Below are 15,748 nucleotides of genomic sequence, written 5' to 3'. Positions count from 1 at the left end.
AATAAGCACGCTCCCCACAAAGTTTAGAGTCAATGAGAAAGGCAGATGAGCAACAGCAGTAATAAAGTTAGAAGACTCTCATGATAGAGAGTGCCTGGAACATGGTAGATGTAGCATTAAAATAAAATAAAGTTGAATGAGTGACCAAATAAATGAATTAATGAAGGAGTGGATAAATGAGTATTGGACACATAGCAGAAACACATCTTTCTCTCCAGTGGGTGACTAGGGAAGTCTTCCTAAAGGGGGAAAAAAAATGTTTAAGCAGTGGCTTTAAGATGTTAGCCTGGAAAATAGGAAAAAGTGTGCTTGAAGCAGAGGGAAGCTTATGTGGGAAAGTCTGAAGGTGAAGGAGAACCCACTGGGTTCGAGGGACTACTAGAGGTTGAACAGATTGCAAAGGGAGAAGTGTTAGAGGCAGCTTGAGATGTGGGAGGGAGCCAGGATGTGCAGAGTGTTATAAATCCTCCTTTTGGGGGTTGAAATGACTTAAAGGGCCCAGAGTTTCAGAAATGAGCCCAGTGTCTATAACAGTAATGAAATGAACTTCGAGGCTGTAATGAATTGACTACAGCGTTACAGTCTCCTGCTGATTCTTTTACATTATTTATCAGGATGAACACATTCTCCTGGTAAAAATCAGAATGTAAAGATGATATAATATTTTCAAGCTGAATCTACAGAAAACAAGTTCTGTTCTCGTGGAATTTTGTTAAATGGAGTACATTGCAAAAAATTCTAACCCCAAAGACAATGAGACCAGGCTGTAAAAATAAAGTCAATACTTTTATTTAAAGAATTGCTAAAGAATGCAAGAATAAAAGAAAAAAAAACTTGGGAAGAAACAAAGTGTTAAGAATTACCCCACATTTTCCCCATCCTCTTTCTCCTGGATCTTCTAAGTGGTTTTAGTTTTATTTAAATGGGTGAGCTGGGAGTTCTAAAAAAGCCTCTCCTATCTACTCAAAATCCTACTTTTAGAATGTCTGAGGTGGGATGGGGTAAGGGAGTGAAAGGGTTTTATGGACAAGGAAACTTCTAGTTTGTCGTACATAATGAATTATTCAAAAATATTTCTTGAAGGCCTATTCAGTATTTCACTAGAATGTTTCACTATTCTAAATTTCTCTCTGTCCCTAATTCTAATCTAAGGAAATTTGTGCCCCTTGAACAAAGTTTCTCAATATCAAACTATAACTATTATTAATAGCATTACTTTATGTCATTCAGAAGTATTGTGTAGTATGTTGGAAATAAAATGAAGTAAGAGAAACTGGCTTACATACCTTACATCAAGCTAGTACTTTTGTGGATTATTCAAACAATACAATAGGTGAAAATACCATACTTAATTATTTGACACAATATCTTGCATTTTCTAAATGCCTTAAATAGTTTTATTTTCTGATGCTCTGCAGCTCAAAAAAGAAAGCAAACAGACTACAATTGTGATTGCAATTGTAAGAAGGAGTTGAGATGTGTAGACCAAATTTTTGAACGGTAAACTATCTGGGAATTATTCAACTTATAAATACTACTTTGGATATTATTTAAATGTAAATTTTACAGTAATGTATTTTTATTACTATACCGAGACATTAACTTATTGAATAACAGCAGTGTATTCTTCCATAAATTCTTATTGGAAAGGGTTCCTTTCAGGTGTTGGGAAACTTCTAAAATTTGACAAGAGTTAAAGTTTAGCCTTTATAGCATCTATACAAAAAAGGTTTAGCCTTTATAGCATCTATGAAAAAAAAATTTTAAGCCACTCTAAGGCATAATTCCAGGGGTTTCTGAATTTTTCAGTGAATTGTTAACATTCACAGATGGGATAAAGGGGATGTGGCATTTTCCTCTCCTTTAAATTAGGCCTTTTTTTAAAAAAAAACACAAAAACATTGAAGTGCTTTCCTCTTTATTTCACATACTTATAATGCTTTTAAGTGGCTCTACTGGACTTAATAATGCACTGATTAACTCTTTCTTACAATTATTAATTATTACCATCATAATTAATCTCTGGATTCAGGAAGAACTATTCTAGCTCAGGGATACCCCCGCCTATTTTGTGCCTCAACTATAGATTGAGCTACAGTTTGAGCTACAGAAAAACAGCCCCAACAGCAAGGCATGTTGTAGCTGAGGCAATAATTTAGAATAGGCTAAAAGGTGGGTTTCTGATCCCAATTTAAATGACTGCTTTATAAATTTGCATTTTCAAACATTGGTATTTGCATAGAAATCAATGATGCAAAATCACTAGGAAGAAAAATAGTTACTGGCAAAACTGACTTTAAGGTAGTTAATATTTTATTTTACTTTAAATGTTTCAACATTTAGACCGTGAACATGAGAATCCGACTACAGGGTACATTACTTTAACTTTCACATACTTTTTGATTACTTATGGCATATTTCAGCCATCAGTCAGTAACTGAATTTCTACTTAAATCTTATCCTGAATTGTTCCAAAGCCAAGTGGCTTCAGGAGATCTGAACCGTCAAATATGGAAAGCATCTGCCTGGGAAACGACTTGATCTGGCAGGACATAGGGCAGCCTCTAACCTCTGTCCTTCTGTGAATGCCTCCATTGTCAGGCGTGATCATGAGGATTTCGTGTGGGCGGAGCCTGAGGACACTGTAGACAAGGCAACCGCTTACCCTCATGGACCTGACGCCTAAAGGCAGTGGGTTTTTTTGAACACTATGTAGCAATTGCTGGTGCTTAAAAAACAAACTAACAAAGACTTTACATGTTAAGGACTGCATCAAAGCTTTAACCTATAAAAATAGTAGTTGATTAATTTTGGACCAAAACTGATATACTAAGACTTCTGCAATCTCATAGAATCTTAAACTCTTAGAACTGAGAAGTGGCTTCTGGTTCTAGTCTCTCATTTTGTAAATAAGGAAAGGGGGCCCCAGATAACTTAAAAGATGGAAAGAAATACAAAGAGTAATAGTGCTTATGTTAAGGGATGTAGAAATACGGGTGGTTATTTTTTTTCTTATTATCACTATGTCTCTCTAGTGGTGATAGTATTTTTATAATGACAAAAAGTATTATCTTAAGTGCATGAAGCAAATACAAGAATCCTTTTAAATCTGCCTTCTACCTTTTAGGCTGATTCTGCTGAGAAGCTTAGGGAATATGGGCTTTCCCATACCTGTAGCCATCCTGTGCTGGTGACAAGAACTAGGTCTTGCCCCCTTATAGCACCACCAAAACTACCTCCTATACCTCCGTGGAAACTCCTTCGTCAAAAAAAGGAAACTGTTATAACAGATGAAGCTCAAGGTATGAATAAATCTTATTAACATTTCTCTCTATGAAGTTCTAATAGTTTCATTTGTAATGAGATACATATCAAGGCAAACAACTCAACGTTACAGTTAAAACCTTCATTTAATTTTATGTCCGAATTTTATGTCTTTAAAGGATTAATTCTGCACATCTCAGACGCCAAGCAGTTTGGTTTTCATGTCTAAACTGGCCAGATATATAAAGGCCATTCTTTGGGTGATGGCATTGTGATTATAACTGTGATAAAAAAGTGGTTTGTAGTAAATAACATAGAAGGTTAAATAGCATATACGTTAGACCACTGGTGTGAATTTCTAACATGGGCATCATTCTATAGTGCCCTGTAGGACATAATCTTTGAATTGACTGATTTCTGTTTGAAACTCCTATAGGAATAGGACTTTTACCCTGGGCTGGTTCCTGTGTCAGTGTTGTCATGTAGCCACAGTGAATGGCAGTAGTGCTCAGAAATACACAGGTTCACACAGGTTGAGAATGGGGCAGGGAGACTGTTCCCACCTTGTTCTTATTCTCACCTTTTATTTCTAAATTCCTCATAATCCATGTCTAATTCTTCGCTCCTTCAATCATTTTCTCGACAAGTCTTCATTTTGACTCCTTTTTCCATGAGCACCACGTTTGAATGGAAGAGAGACCAAGATGGCGAGAGAAGAAATGAGCGAGACCATAAATGAAAAATCAGAAGGAGAGGGGATTAGAAAAGAAAAATAATTAAAAAATTATGGCTTAGAGGAATAATTTAATTTGTTTATATTAATTCAACATAAACATATGGCCTTTCCGTACCTAGTTTATACTTGCGATTTTTAATGAAGGGTGATAGAGAATTGTGGTGCTATGGTCTACATATGTGTATGTGTGTATATATATTTCCCATTCCGAAAAGTTTAAATTATCTTTGTTCAAAAACAGCTTTTTTTGTTATCTTTTTTGTGTTCATTTCCTTGCTTTCGCATTTTCTTCCTTTGTCTTTTCCAATACCTCAGTATCTTCTAATTGTATCCATCCAGTAACAGGTCATCCCATTCTAGAAGTTATTGCATTAGGGTTCACAGGCCTGTCCTTGAATGAACAATGAAGACAAAGCCATGATGAACATACCTAGTGCCAGTTTACTAAAGGCATCCCCGAGAAGCATATAAATAAGCTTTAAGTGGCTGGGCTCATGAACCATGGCTTGTACCCTTATTGATGGTGCTTGCTGTGGCTTCTGCTACCAATTCAAGTGTTGCTGATCCTTCAGTGCAGGGGAGAGGAACCATATCTCAGTCACAGGGTAATACGTAAGTCTCGTTGGTACTCAGGATCCTAAAACCGCATTAGCCACGGAGATTGGAGTATTCACCTGTTCCTTGCCTCCTACTTCCAACCATAATTTACACGTTTTTAAGATATAAATAACAACTGTTAACCATGTAATTTTCCTCACATTTGCTTTCTGCCTACGTTTAAACAACCAGTACAGCTGGTGGCAAAGATTTTCTAGCACAACATGTTTTATCCTGGCCAGAAAAGAACAAAGATTAAAGAAATACCTGGTTTAGATACACAGGAGAAATGGTCAGTTCATCTTTTTTTTTTTTATTAGGCTTGTCTGCCTCTCTCCCTCCTGCTTGATTATTTCAGTTACTTCCTTACATTCCTTGAGTTTCTGCAACAGGCTGCTTGTGCCACCAAAGTGCCAACTGTTGCTTTGGATTCCAAGAACTTTCCAGTTTCCTCCCTCCCTCCTTCCCTTCCCTCCTTCCTTCCTATCTTCTTCTGTCTTTCCAACCAAAGATCAGCATTCACATGATGCTTGAAAGAAAATCTTTTACTGCTGAATGCTATATTTTAGTTAAATGCATAGAGCCACACAACCGTTCTTCATTCAGAACATCAGGAATAGCTGAATGAAAAGAAAAATATTGAACATTCAGCTACTTCCTGATTTTGATATTGACTGTTGTGTAATTCTGTGTAATTTGATAGCTCCATTGTAAGCTGGGAAAGAAAACCTACGGATTGATGGGATTCCATAACCGCAGTGTCCTGCTTTGAGGCTCACCACATCATTGTCTTTCTTCTCTCTATTGGATTTAATATTTAAAGTGAAATTAAGAGGAAACAGAGAGAGAGAGAGAGAGAGATCAATATAGAGGTTATCACAGAACAAGCACAGAGAAGTCATGTGCACTGTGTCATAGTCTCACTTCTCTTTGTCCTGTGGTCATCCTTTCTACTGCTATAGGAGCTTATTTAAAATAATTATACCTAATGTTTAATTTCAATGTTCACCGTGTTAGTGCATGGGTTGTGTGCTATATCCATTGAGAATTTACATCTGTGTCAGCTTCAGATGTCTTTAGGAATACCCACAACATTTTTCTTGACTACTGCTTTCTTTTCTACTTATGACCTTTACTTTGTTACATTTTCTGTTCTTCCACTATCTCCATGTATTAGTCCACATTTTTTTCATGTCTTGAGCAATTGTGTTGTAGAGGTTAACTAAAAGAACACATTTTTAGCAAAAGACTTTTATAGAAAGTCTTTTGTGTATGTGAAATAGCAGCAAATGCCAAGTAATAAGTCTAGAAGACATTGCTGACTTTCTCCCTTGAGACTTCATTGTTTCACGTTGTAAATCTGGAAAGCAACTGAGAAGTAGACTAAAGAAATCTCATATTGGTAGGATCAATAAAGTCCTTTTTAATACAAAACTTTATGTATCGTAGTACATTTCTATTTAACTCTATTGAAGTTTGCTGGGTAAACAGTTAATCTAATCAGTACTGCATTAAATGTCAAATTTTACATATAATCTTGGAAAATTTTAAAAAAGTACATCACACTACCTTTTTCTTTTTAGAATTAGTAGTAAAGAAGCCTGACCAGTTTCTTGAGATTTCAAGTCCGTTTCTGAATTATAGAATGACTCCATTTACAATCCCAACAGAAACGTAAGTATAGAACATTCTTTCCCATGAATTCATCTTGTTAACAGATGAAGCATTTTGTGATTTGTGCAGTTAAAAATGTATCCCTTGGTGACAAATGTATGAAAGTTTGTGTCAATGCACTGATCATAGGAAAATAAAATTTTTAGGTACTATTTCACAGTAATAAACAGTTAAGATAAATTTTGAATTGGTCGAAATGAGGCCTAAATATGTCTGGCTTTACAGTTTTGGCTTCTGTTTCAGAACAACACAGTATTTTGTTATACTTTAAAAATTAGCACTGGGGAATGTTTCTGGTTATTACCTGATAATTAAATCACAAGATCAAATGATTGTCATAAAAACCTGGGAGATGAAGTCTGTCACTCTTAGAGGAGAAAAAAAGAGCTAACTAAATACAACAGCAAAGACAATGAAGAAGAAAAAGGAGGAAGGGGAGGAAGAATCCAAATTTACTAATATTTGAATGTGACAATAGGGGTAGAAATAAAAATTATCATCCTGGGTCTAACATTTTTAATGAGTTCACAGTGGTGAAAAGGAAGTCCACAGATAGCAATAATGAGAAGGAATAGTGGGTGATACGATTATTACCACTAAAAGTGTGGTGATTTGTTATGAAGCAATTGACAACTAACACATGAATATATACATAATCAAGGATTATCAAAACTATTCTTTAAATTTGTGCAGTTAAATGTACTTCAATAATCCCTCAAAGTTGTAAAATATAAAAATAAATACTAGTATTTAAAATGGTTAAAAAAAATAGGGATTCTAGAACCAAGGAATGTAATGACTGAAATTTTAGAATTCAGTGGATGTGTTTAATCACAGATAAGATACAGCAAAAAAAAAGACAATTAGCAAAGTGGAAAATAGGTCAAAAGATAATATCCAGACTGAAGTATGGTGACCAAAAAAAAAAAAATGAGGAAAAGTATAATAAAAGACATGTAAGAAAAGTTGAAAAAGACCAACATACTTGCAAGTGGGTCTCAGAAGTAGAGGAGAGTTTGGGGATAATCATGAAATAAAAATATAATGGCCAAAATGATCCCAAAAGTTAAGAAAAATCAAGTCAAGATTCAGCAAGTTCTGAAAAAAATTCAAGTAATGTAAATGCGGAGAAAACTGCAGCTAGATAATCATAGTAAAACCATAGACAAACATAATACAATAATATATAGATATAAAGCAAAAGAAATACTGCAAAAAAATCAGCATGGATAAATGTCACACACAAACATATTAGACCAAAGAAATCTGGTATAAAAAGTATATAGTTTAATTATTCTATTAATATAGATTTTAAAAAGAAAAGAAAAAGCAACATATGGTGTTGGAAGTCTTGATAGTGGTTACCTGTGGCGAGGAGTGCTAGCTGTGATTGGGAAGCACGTCTGGCAGGGTTTGTGGAGTGCTGGTAATATTAGTATCTCTTGATCTGAATCTGAATATCTCTTGATCTGATATGGCCATATTTACTTGGTGATTTTTCAGCAAGTTTTACATTTATGATGTGTGTACTTTTTTGAATTTTTTTTAAACTTTACTAGAACATCATTAAAATTTTTGAATGGCTTATAGGTCACAAATATAATGACAATTAGATGTGTTTCATCCTGCTCTTGAATATATTAAAATCCACGATAAGAATATAAGCTGATGGGGCTTCCCTGGTGGTGCAGTGGTTGAGAATCTGCCTGCTAATGCAGGGGACACGGGTTCGAGCCCTGGTCTGGGAGGATCCCACATGCCGCGGAGCAACTAGGCCCGTGAGCCACAACTGCTTAGCCTGCGCGTCTGGAGCCTGTGCTTCGCAGCAAGAAAGGCTGCAATAGTGAGAGGCCCACGCACCACGATGAAGAGTGGCCCCCGCTTGCCACAACTAGAGAAAGCCCTCGCACAGAAACGAAGACCCAACACAGCAAAAATAAATAAATTAATTAATAAACTCCTACCCACAACATCTTAAAAAAAAAAAAGAATATAAGCTGATGAATAAAAGCAATCAAAATTTAGATCAGAATTCTGTTCATTGTACTGTCCTACTTTTAGAGCTTCTTTACATCATAGCCTGTTAATTTAAATTTTATGGACTCTAGTTAAGTTGAAAATATTAGAAACATTATTCAAATGTTTTAACTTAAGGCTCCTGCAGTTCTATGCATCAACGATTAAACACTGAAAAGTGGGTGAAGAGGGACCCCCTAGGCAGCACTGGTAGACAAACACGGCATTTAGCCATGTCAAGCTTTATAAACAGAAGAAACAATTTGCTGCTTCTTTGGTTTTAAAAATTTGTTCTGTTATGTATTTGCAAATCTAGTTTTCCTCAAACTTTCATTTTAACTTATAAAAAATCTTATTTTATACATAAATTATTAATTTCTATAAAAGTTTTAAATAAATTTAGTTAGCTGAATTTAAACATTTTAAATTGCATTTACAACCGTACTATATATTATTTTTGCTTTAAGTAATTCTTGAAAAGCCAAAAATCATCATAAATAAAATCTTGCCAATTATATAAATCATCATTAAAAGTTCAAATAATCAAAATGTTTTTTGGTAACCTTGGTTTTTCCTATGTACACTACTGGTTTTTACAAACCAAAATTTTCTTATACCTATAACTTAATTATAAACCTAAAATTAAATATAAAGCTACACATTGTATAGCCTAATTTGTTGGATTATGTAACATGCTACACTTCTTTCACCTGTTACAAATACAAAATACCACATGAAGACAGAATTTTCTTAAACTTAACATAAAAATACTAATGCTTTATACTTTTTCCAATTAATTTTATAGTTAGTGTTATCCACTAAGATGATGATTTTACCATATTCCAAATAACTTCTGATTATCTCTTAGCTTACTGAGATTGCATATTACTCAAATATTTTGCGGATTGTATGAACCAGAGCTGCATACCACCAGGACAAATTTTCTCAGGATTCAAACTGTCACACGCAGGCTTCTAGAATCCCTATGCCAAGAGAGACCACAAATGCGTTGGTTTCATAACCTGAACTTCCGACATTGACTCTCTTACTTAATTTTCGTATGCTTTCTTTCAGCGTTTTTACCTAATTAAGTTGCATGAAATTCTTTAACCCAGGTCTAGGTGACTTCAACACTTGATTGGATTCAATCAAGTGATTGGATTCAGTGAACTAATCTATCCACTGCTTGAACCTGTTATGAATTCCCTAGTATATCCATTTTATCTGGCAGAGCCCAAAGCAAAAATATGTGAATGGCATTTCCTTGCACCTGACTGCTGGACAGAGTTCTCAGGTCAGCATAAGAGCAAGCCGGTTTTTTGGCCAGCCTTGGAGAATGAGTGCTACACAATTGCCTTTCCTTGGAACACTATCACTGTAGTAACAACATGCCCGGTTTGCCCAGTCCTGGCTCCTGGCCTTGTTTTAGAGAATCAGAGCCTCACAGATATGTTTGTGCTACCCTCTAGTGGCAGTTTCAGAGACACTTAGCTTGAGGTGAACCAAGTTTTACAGAACACGAGCAAGGAAAAATCCAAAAGTATGGGAAGTTCTGTATACATGAAATTTAATACTATCTTTGAAAGACCTAATATATTTGTACTATAACAAATATCTTTTTATTGTACCCATAAACTTCTAGCTGTGGCAACACTGATTTGGGGTCATGTCAGCAATAACTTGAAAGAAAATACTGTACGCTTGGGTAGCTAGTATAAATATCACAGTTGTAAACGTAAGGGCTCAACATGCATCATTAAATTTTTGACTCTAAGCCCTATTTCACTGCTACATTACTCTGATACTTAATTAAATCACTTCTAAATGCCAGGTTCCTATGTGTTCTGATCATCAACATTCAAAGATGGCCACCATAGCTTTAAAATAAATAGCGTTCCAGAAAAGTTTTACACCATTGCAGTGACTGATAGAGAATATTGCTCCAGTAGTATATATAGCAATTAAATATTTTTTAACATGAAGCAAAAGAAATTACTGGTTGTAAAGTAATGAGAATGATAAAATGAAAAAAATCAGAACTTCCTATTGTTGACCAAACATCACTATGCAACGGAATATTATTCAGTCATTCAAAAAGAAGGAAATCTTGCCATTTTGTGACAACATAGATGGACCCTGAGGACATCTCAAGTGAAATAAGTCATACAGAGAAAGACAAATACCATATGATCCCACTTATACGTGGAATCTAAAAAAGACAGACAAGCAAACATACTCACAGATACAGAGTACAGGAGAACAGACTGATGACTGCCAGAGGCAAGGCATGGGGGTGGATGAAATGGGTGATGGGGGTCAAAAAGTACAAACTTCCAGTGGTAAAATAAGTAAGTCCTGGGGCTATAATGTGTAGCATGGTGACTATAGTTAATAATACTGGGTTGTATATTTGAAAGTTACTAAGAGAGTGGACGTTAAACGTTCTCATCACAAGGAAAAAAAATTGTAACTGTGTGTGGTGACCTACGTTAACTAGAATAGTGGTGATCATTTTGCCATATATACAAATATTGACTCATTATGTTGTATACCTGAAACTAATATAATTTTATATGTCAAGTATATCTCAGTAAAAGCTGCAGTTATTTATTAGTAGCTTTAAACAAGAGATTAAGATAACAGAAGTTTTTTTCTTTTTTTTCCATTAGTCATTTTGTACGAACTTTGATTAAGAAAGGGGTGCTTCCAGGATCTGGTTTATCTTCCCTTACTGAAAATGATGAAACTACAACCGTTAGCCAGACAGACTTAAGTCAATTGACAAGAACTATGTCTCAGGTAACTATGTTACTCTTATTATTAGCCTGATTCTTAACTATAAAAAAATTTTTTCTTAAATTGTGAAATATATTATACATAAATGCATTTGAGCAGAATAAAGAATACTGAAACTAAACTTCTTACGTACCCATCTTCTAGATTAGAAAGTGGAATATTCACCTCTCATAGATGTCTCCTGTGTTCTCTTTTTTTGGGGGGTGTGCACTGCATGGCATGTGGGATCTTAGTTCCCCAACCAGGGATTGAACCCGTGCCCCCTGCAGTGGAAGCACAGTCTTAAACACTGGACCACCAGGGAAGTTCCACATGTGTCTCTTCTGAATTGTATCTCCTATCTGCCATACAAGGTCTGGTATTTGTCAACTGCACGCTCTTCTAATTTTGTCAGTTATGTACACGTTTATGAACAATATATAGCTTGGTTTCATTGTCATCCTCATTTTATTTTTGTGGGCTCTTGTATTAATTCTTCTGGGATTTCTTAATGTTGCTTATGAGATTTGTCTCTTTTGCCACATGTTACAGTTCATTTATTTCACTGGTCAAAGGTATTTAATACATAACTAGTCTACCATTTAAAAACATCTTTCACAGTGTTAATGGCTACATTCATTGCTTTTTGTTTCTTGCTATTGCAAGCAGTGGTACCATGACTCATCTTGACTATCCCTGTACAAACACGCAAGAGTTTCTGTAGTTCCAGGGCTTGTGAACTTTTATGTGTTATGTCTCCCTTTGTCAATTTTCTAAAACACATGATGAATACAATTTATCTCTTTCTGCATATGAGCTGAGTATTGGCAACAGGGAACAGTGGAAAGCAGAACAGCTGTCTGGGTTAGCACCGTGTGAACATACAACTTCACGATTTGGTGGTTGAAGGTATACTAAAGGATAGCTCCCAGATAGTTGGGCAGTTCAGGTTACAAGAGTGTCTGTAGACAGGAAGATGTGACCACATGGAATCTGACAATGGGCCTAATAACTGCTGTAACTTCAAGCATATGTGACATTTTGGATTTTGCAACAACTCTAATATAATGTAAAATATTGTGATTTTTTTCATGGATAAAGTCACAGTTATTGCCAATAACACTGTAGCTACTCACCTGCATTGATAAATTGAAAACTGAAGAAAACTGAATGCTGAACTTCAGCTAAAGATGAAAATAATCTTTCAAGCAGCCATGTTCATGGATTCCTAAAATCTAAACATGGGCCCCAGTGGATACTAGCCTAGGAAGCTCTGCTCTAGGATATGAATCTGGGAGCATCACTGATGGGTAATAGGACATTCACCTTTTAACCTTACAATAAAATGCACTGGATGAGAATTTTCTCTGTACCACATTCTGGCCAACCCATATATTGTCTGATGTTTCAACTTCTGTCAGTGTGGTAGGTGGGAAAGGGTTTTAATGCATAATATATTTGCATGTTCAAAAATAAAATTATAAGGCACACATCAAGAATTCTTGTTTCCATGTAAGTACTTCTCCCACTTTCACTGCTTTGCCCTCTGTAGGACACTTTCAGGGTGTCTTTATGTAAATATAAAGAAACACACAATATTCCACCTTTTTCTACTCAAAACTTAATGAAATTTTTTAAAGTTTTTACTTAGTAAATACTGGAGATAATTTCACTATGCCTAAAGAGCGTCTTTATTCTTAAAGTCACATACTCTTTCATTATGTGAATGAACCAGAGTTGATTTCTACCAACCTCTATAAATGGTATAAGATACATTGGAGGGCAGAGAATCACATGCAGGTAAACACATTTTTTAGAATTAGTTGAAAAGGAGAGACTAACAGATGAGAAATCTTGCAAGAAGAATGAATAGACTTAAACATTGTTAAACTTTTTTTCTTAATTTCAAAGTATTGTATGCAATAGTTTTAAAGAGTCAAAAGTTACCAAAAAGATAATCATAAAATAACCAACCTGTATTACCCCTCCTCATTCTTTAGCCTTCCTCCCCAGAGTCAGTCACTTTTATTTAAGCGTTTCTTCTGCTATGTGTCTCCATATTTCTAAGTAGCAGAGGCTTTATGAAGGCAGAGATCTTGATCTTTTATCATATACTGTTTCTCCCTCAGCACCTGCAAAGATGCCTAGCACATGACAGACACTGTTACGTATTTGTTGAATGGCTGAATTCCGTTCTTTCTCCATCTATCAATGAAACATTATCTCTCGACCTCTTGCTATAGAAGATAAGGATTTAGCACTCCTGTATTCGCTTACCATCCCATACCTCCACTTTCCTCTGTCTTCAAGATTTTTTCATTTCACAAGTTTTTGTCCAATCAGTACTCTAGCTGTGAGGCTGGATACCAGAGCAGACCCCGTTGAGATTTCGTGAGCTGTTACGTAATGCTTCTCACCTAATAGGGATGAAACTGTTGGGGAAGCTAAGAGTTCTACGAGCCGTAAGAGCTGGAGCCCTAACGGTGGAAATGAAGGGCTCTGCATTGTGGCTTGATTGGCAGGATCTCTGACTGAGATGCCACTGCCTCCTGGGAGTCTCAATGCCCCCTGTATATTTCCCAGGCCTCTCACAGGTCTGGCTCCTGGCTCGTAACTGGGACTGGCTGCATAACTTGTGGAATGAAAATGCAGGGCCCCTTGTTCAACAGTTATTAAGAATGTCAAGAGAGTGACAGCAGAGCATTAAAACAAACACAGGGCCCTTCTGAGCCCAGCGCCCTGAGTGATCACACACTCATGAAGCCGGCCCTGCTCTTGATCTTGCCTTCGACACACAATCTGGCTGATAGACCGCAGGCATTAGTGACGTGTGCCATTTCAGGCCGAAGCACTTAATGAGTCTGCACGTGGCTTTGCAGCTCTCTGCTTCTCCCACAACCATCAGGAAACTGCATATCCCAGTGGCAAGGCTACATGGTACAAGTTTCTAGATCCCTACATCACAACTGGGAAAGGAATCCCTTGAAAAGGAGCCCCCCAAAATAGGCTGAATATGAGGGAGAAGTTAACCCTATGTGTTAAGCCATTGAAATTTCAGGATTGGTTTGTTATCTCAGACTAGCCCAGCCTAATATAGTTCATGTTTTTAAACAGCAAAATTACCCTACCTTTGCCCTTAAGATAGATACAAATATTAGGGACAATAGGCCTGTTTTCAGACCTTCCTTAGGAATTAATATTTAGTGCAAGTCAGGCATTAATTATTTACCTGTTTCCTTTTCCACCTTCATCATTACTTCAAGCTGTAATAGAAGGATGGTAATAAAGAAAAGTATTCTTCCGTTAAAAAATATTCTAGCTGTGGAAGGATTTTTATTGGAGAGACAAATTTCTTTTCTTACACAACTTTTTGTACAAACCAATTACTTCATTTTTTTTCTATGACACATTAGGAAGCCTTCCCAAACACTCTTTTTTAAGAAAAAGGAACACCATTGAACAAATACCTTTAAACCCCATTTACCACACAAACACATCAGATTACCAATGCCACCTGTTTTCCTGGAGATATCACCCTCTGGAATCCTTTGCTCTCTTGCTCTTGTTCCAGCTGATGGAAACTTGCACCTGTCATCATTGGACTTTCTTTTCTCTCTCTCCTCTGATGGATTTTCTGATTCTTGGAAACGATGCTCTCCTGCTACTTGATACCCTCATTTAGGTGGTGCACATCTTCTAGTACTCCCTGAGAAAAACTGCGTGGGAAGTGAAAATGATGAGGGGTTCGTATGCCTGCAGATGTCTGTATTCCACCCCCTCCCCTGGTTTATATTTTGGCGTGTTGTAGGATTACAGTGTAGATGTTCTTTCTTTCAGAATTTTAACTCTGTTCCTTAACTTTTGTCTTTTACCTTCAACCATTGCTCTTAAGAACACAGATAACATTTTGATTCTTGATCTGTTCTGTATGACTCTTGTTTTTCCCCTCTGGGAATGTTTTAAGACATTCCTTCCATTCTTGAAATAAGAAAAATTTACAGTGATTGGCCACGTAAATGAGTCTGTTTACATGAACTGTGCTAGGTACTCCATGAGCCCGTTCAACCTGGATACTCAAGTTTTTCAGTTCTGCAGAATTTTCTTATACTTTTTCCACAAGAATTTCCTTTTCTGAGAACAGTAATATTGAATACATTCACATTGCTGTGCCACTAACCTCCAGAAATCATTTCATCTTACAAAACTAAAACTTTATACCCATTAAATCATTCTGCATTGCTGCCCCTTTTCAGCCCCTTAAAACCACCATTCTACTTTTTGTCTCTAGGATTCTGATTACTCTAGGTACTTCATATAAGTGAAATCATACAGTATTTGTATTTTTGTGGCTGGCTTACTTCACTTAGTAAAATGTCCTCATCCATGTTCATGTGTCCATGTTCATCCATGTTGTACCATGTGTCATAATTTCTTTCCTTTAAGGCTGAATAATATTCCATTGTGCATATACATATACCACCTTTTGTTTATCCACACATCCATCAATGGATACTTGGTGAATAATGCTGCTATGAACATGCGTGTATAAATGTTTCTTTGAGATGCTGCCTTCAGTTCTTTTGGGTATATACTCAGATGTGGAATTGTTGGATCATACGTTAATTCTATTTTTAGCTTTTTCAGGAACCACCATACTGTTTTCCATAGCAACTGCACCATTTTATA

The 15,748-nt window shown here is 36.1% G+C and overlaps 1 protein-coding gene and 1 long non-coding RNA gene across 5 annotated transcripts in view; one reads left to right on the top strand and one right to left on the bottom strand.

Annotated features, from left to right (window-relative positions):
- Positions 1-15,748, top strand: part of ADGB (androglobin) — a 138,974-nt gene that overhangs the window by 46,674 nt on the left and 76,552 nt on the right. Inside the window, exons 10-12 of the mRNA XM_060029831.1 lie at positions 3,128-3,302; positions 6,181-6,271; positions 10,957-11,086. Coding sequence (XP_059885814.1) covers positions 3,128-3,302; positions 6,181-6,271; positions 10,957-11,086 — 396 coding nt within the window. The remainder of the gene's footprint in view (positions 1-3,127; positions 3,303-6,180; positions 6,272-10,956; positions 11,087-15,748) is intronic.
- The window catches only part of LOC132436865 (uncharacterized), a 385,752-nt gene continuing 382,745 nt past the window's right edge, over positions 12,742-15,748 (bottom strand). For all 4 annotated transcript variants that reach the window (XR_009521899.1, XR_011246707.1, XR_009521900.1 and 1 more), the window contains one exon: positions 12,742-14,778. This is a non-coding gene — a long non-coding RNA (uncharacterized lncRNA). The remainder of the gene's footprint in view (positions 14,779-15,748) is intronic.

This window comes from Delphinus delphis, chromosome 14 (assembly GCF_949987515.2).
Source record: "Delphinus delphis chromosome 14, mDelDel1.2, whole genome shotgun sequence".
Lineage (NCBI taxonomy): Eukaryota > Metazoa > Chordata > Mammalia > Artiodactyla > Delphinidae > Delphinus > Delphinus delphis.
The sequence above is the reverse complement of the archived record's forward strand: the minus strand, read 5'-3'. Positions and strand labels throughout refer to the sequence as shown.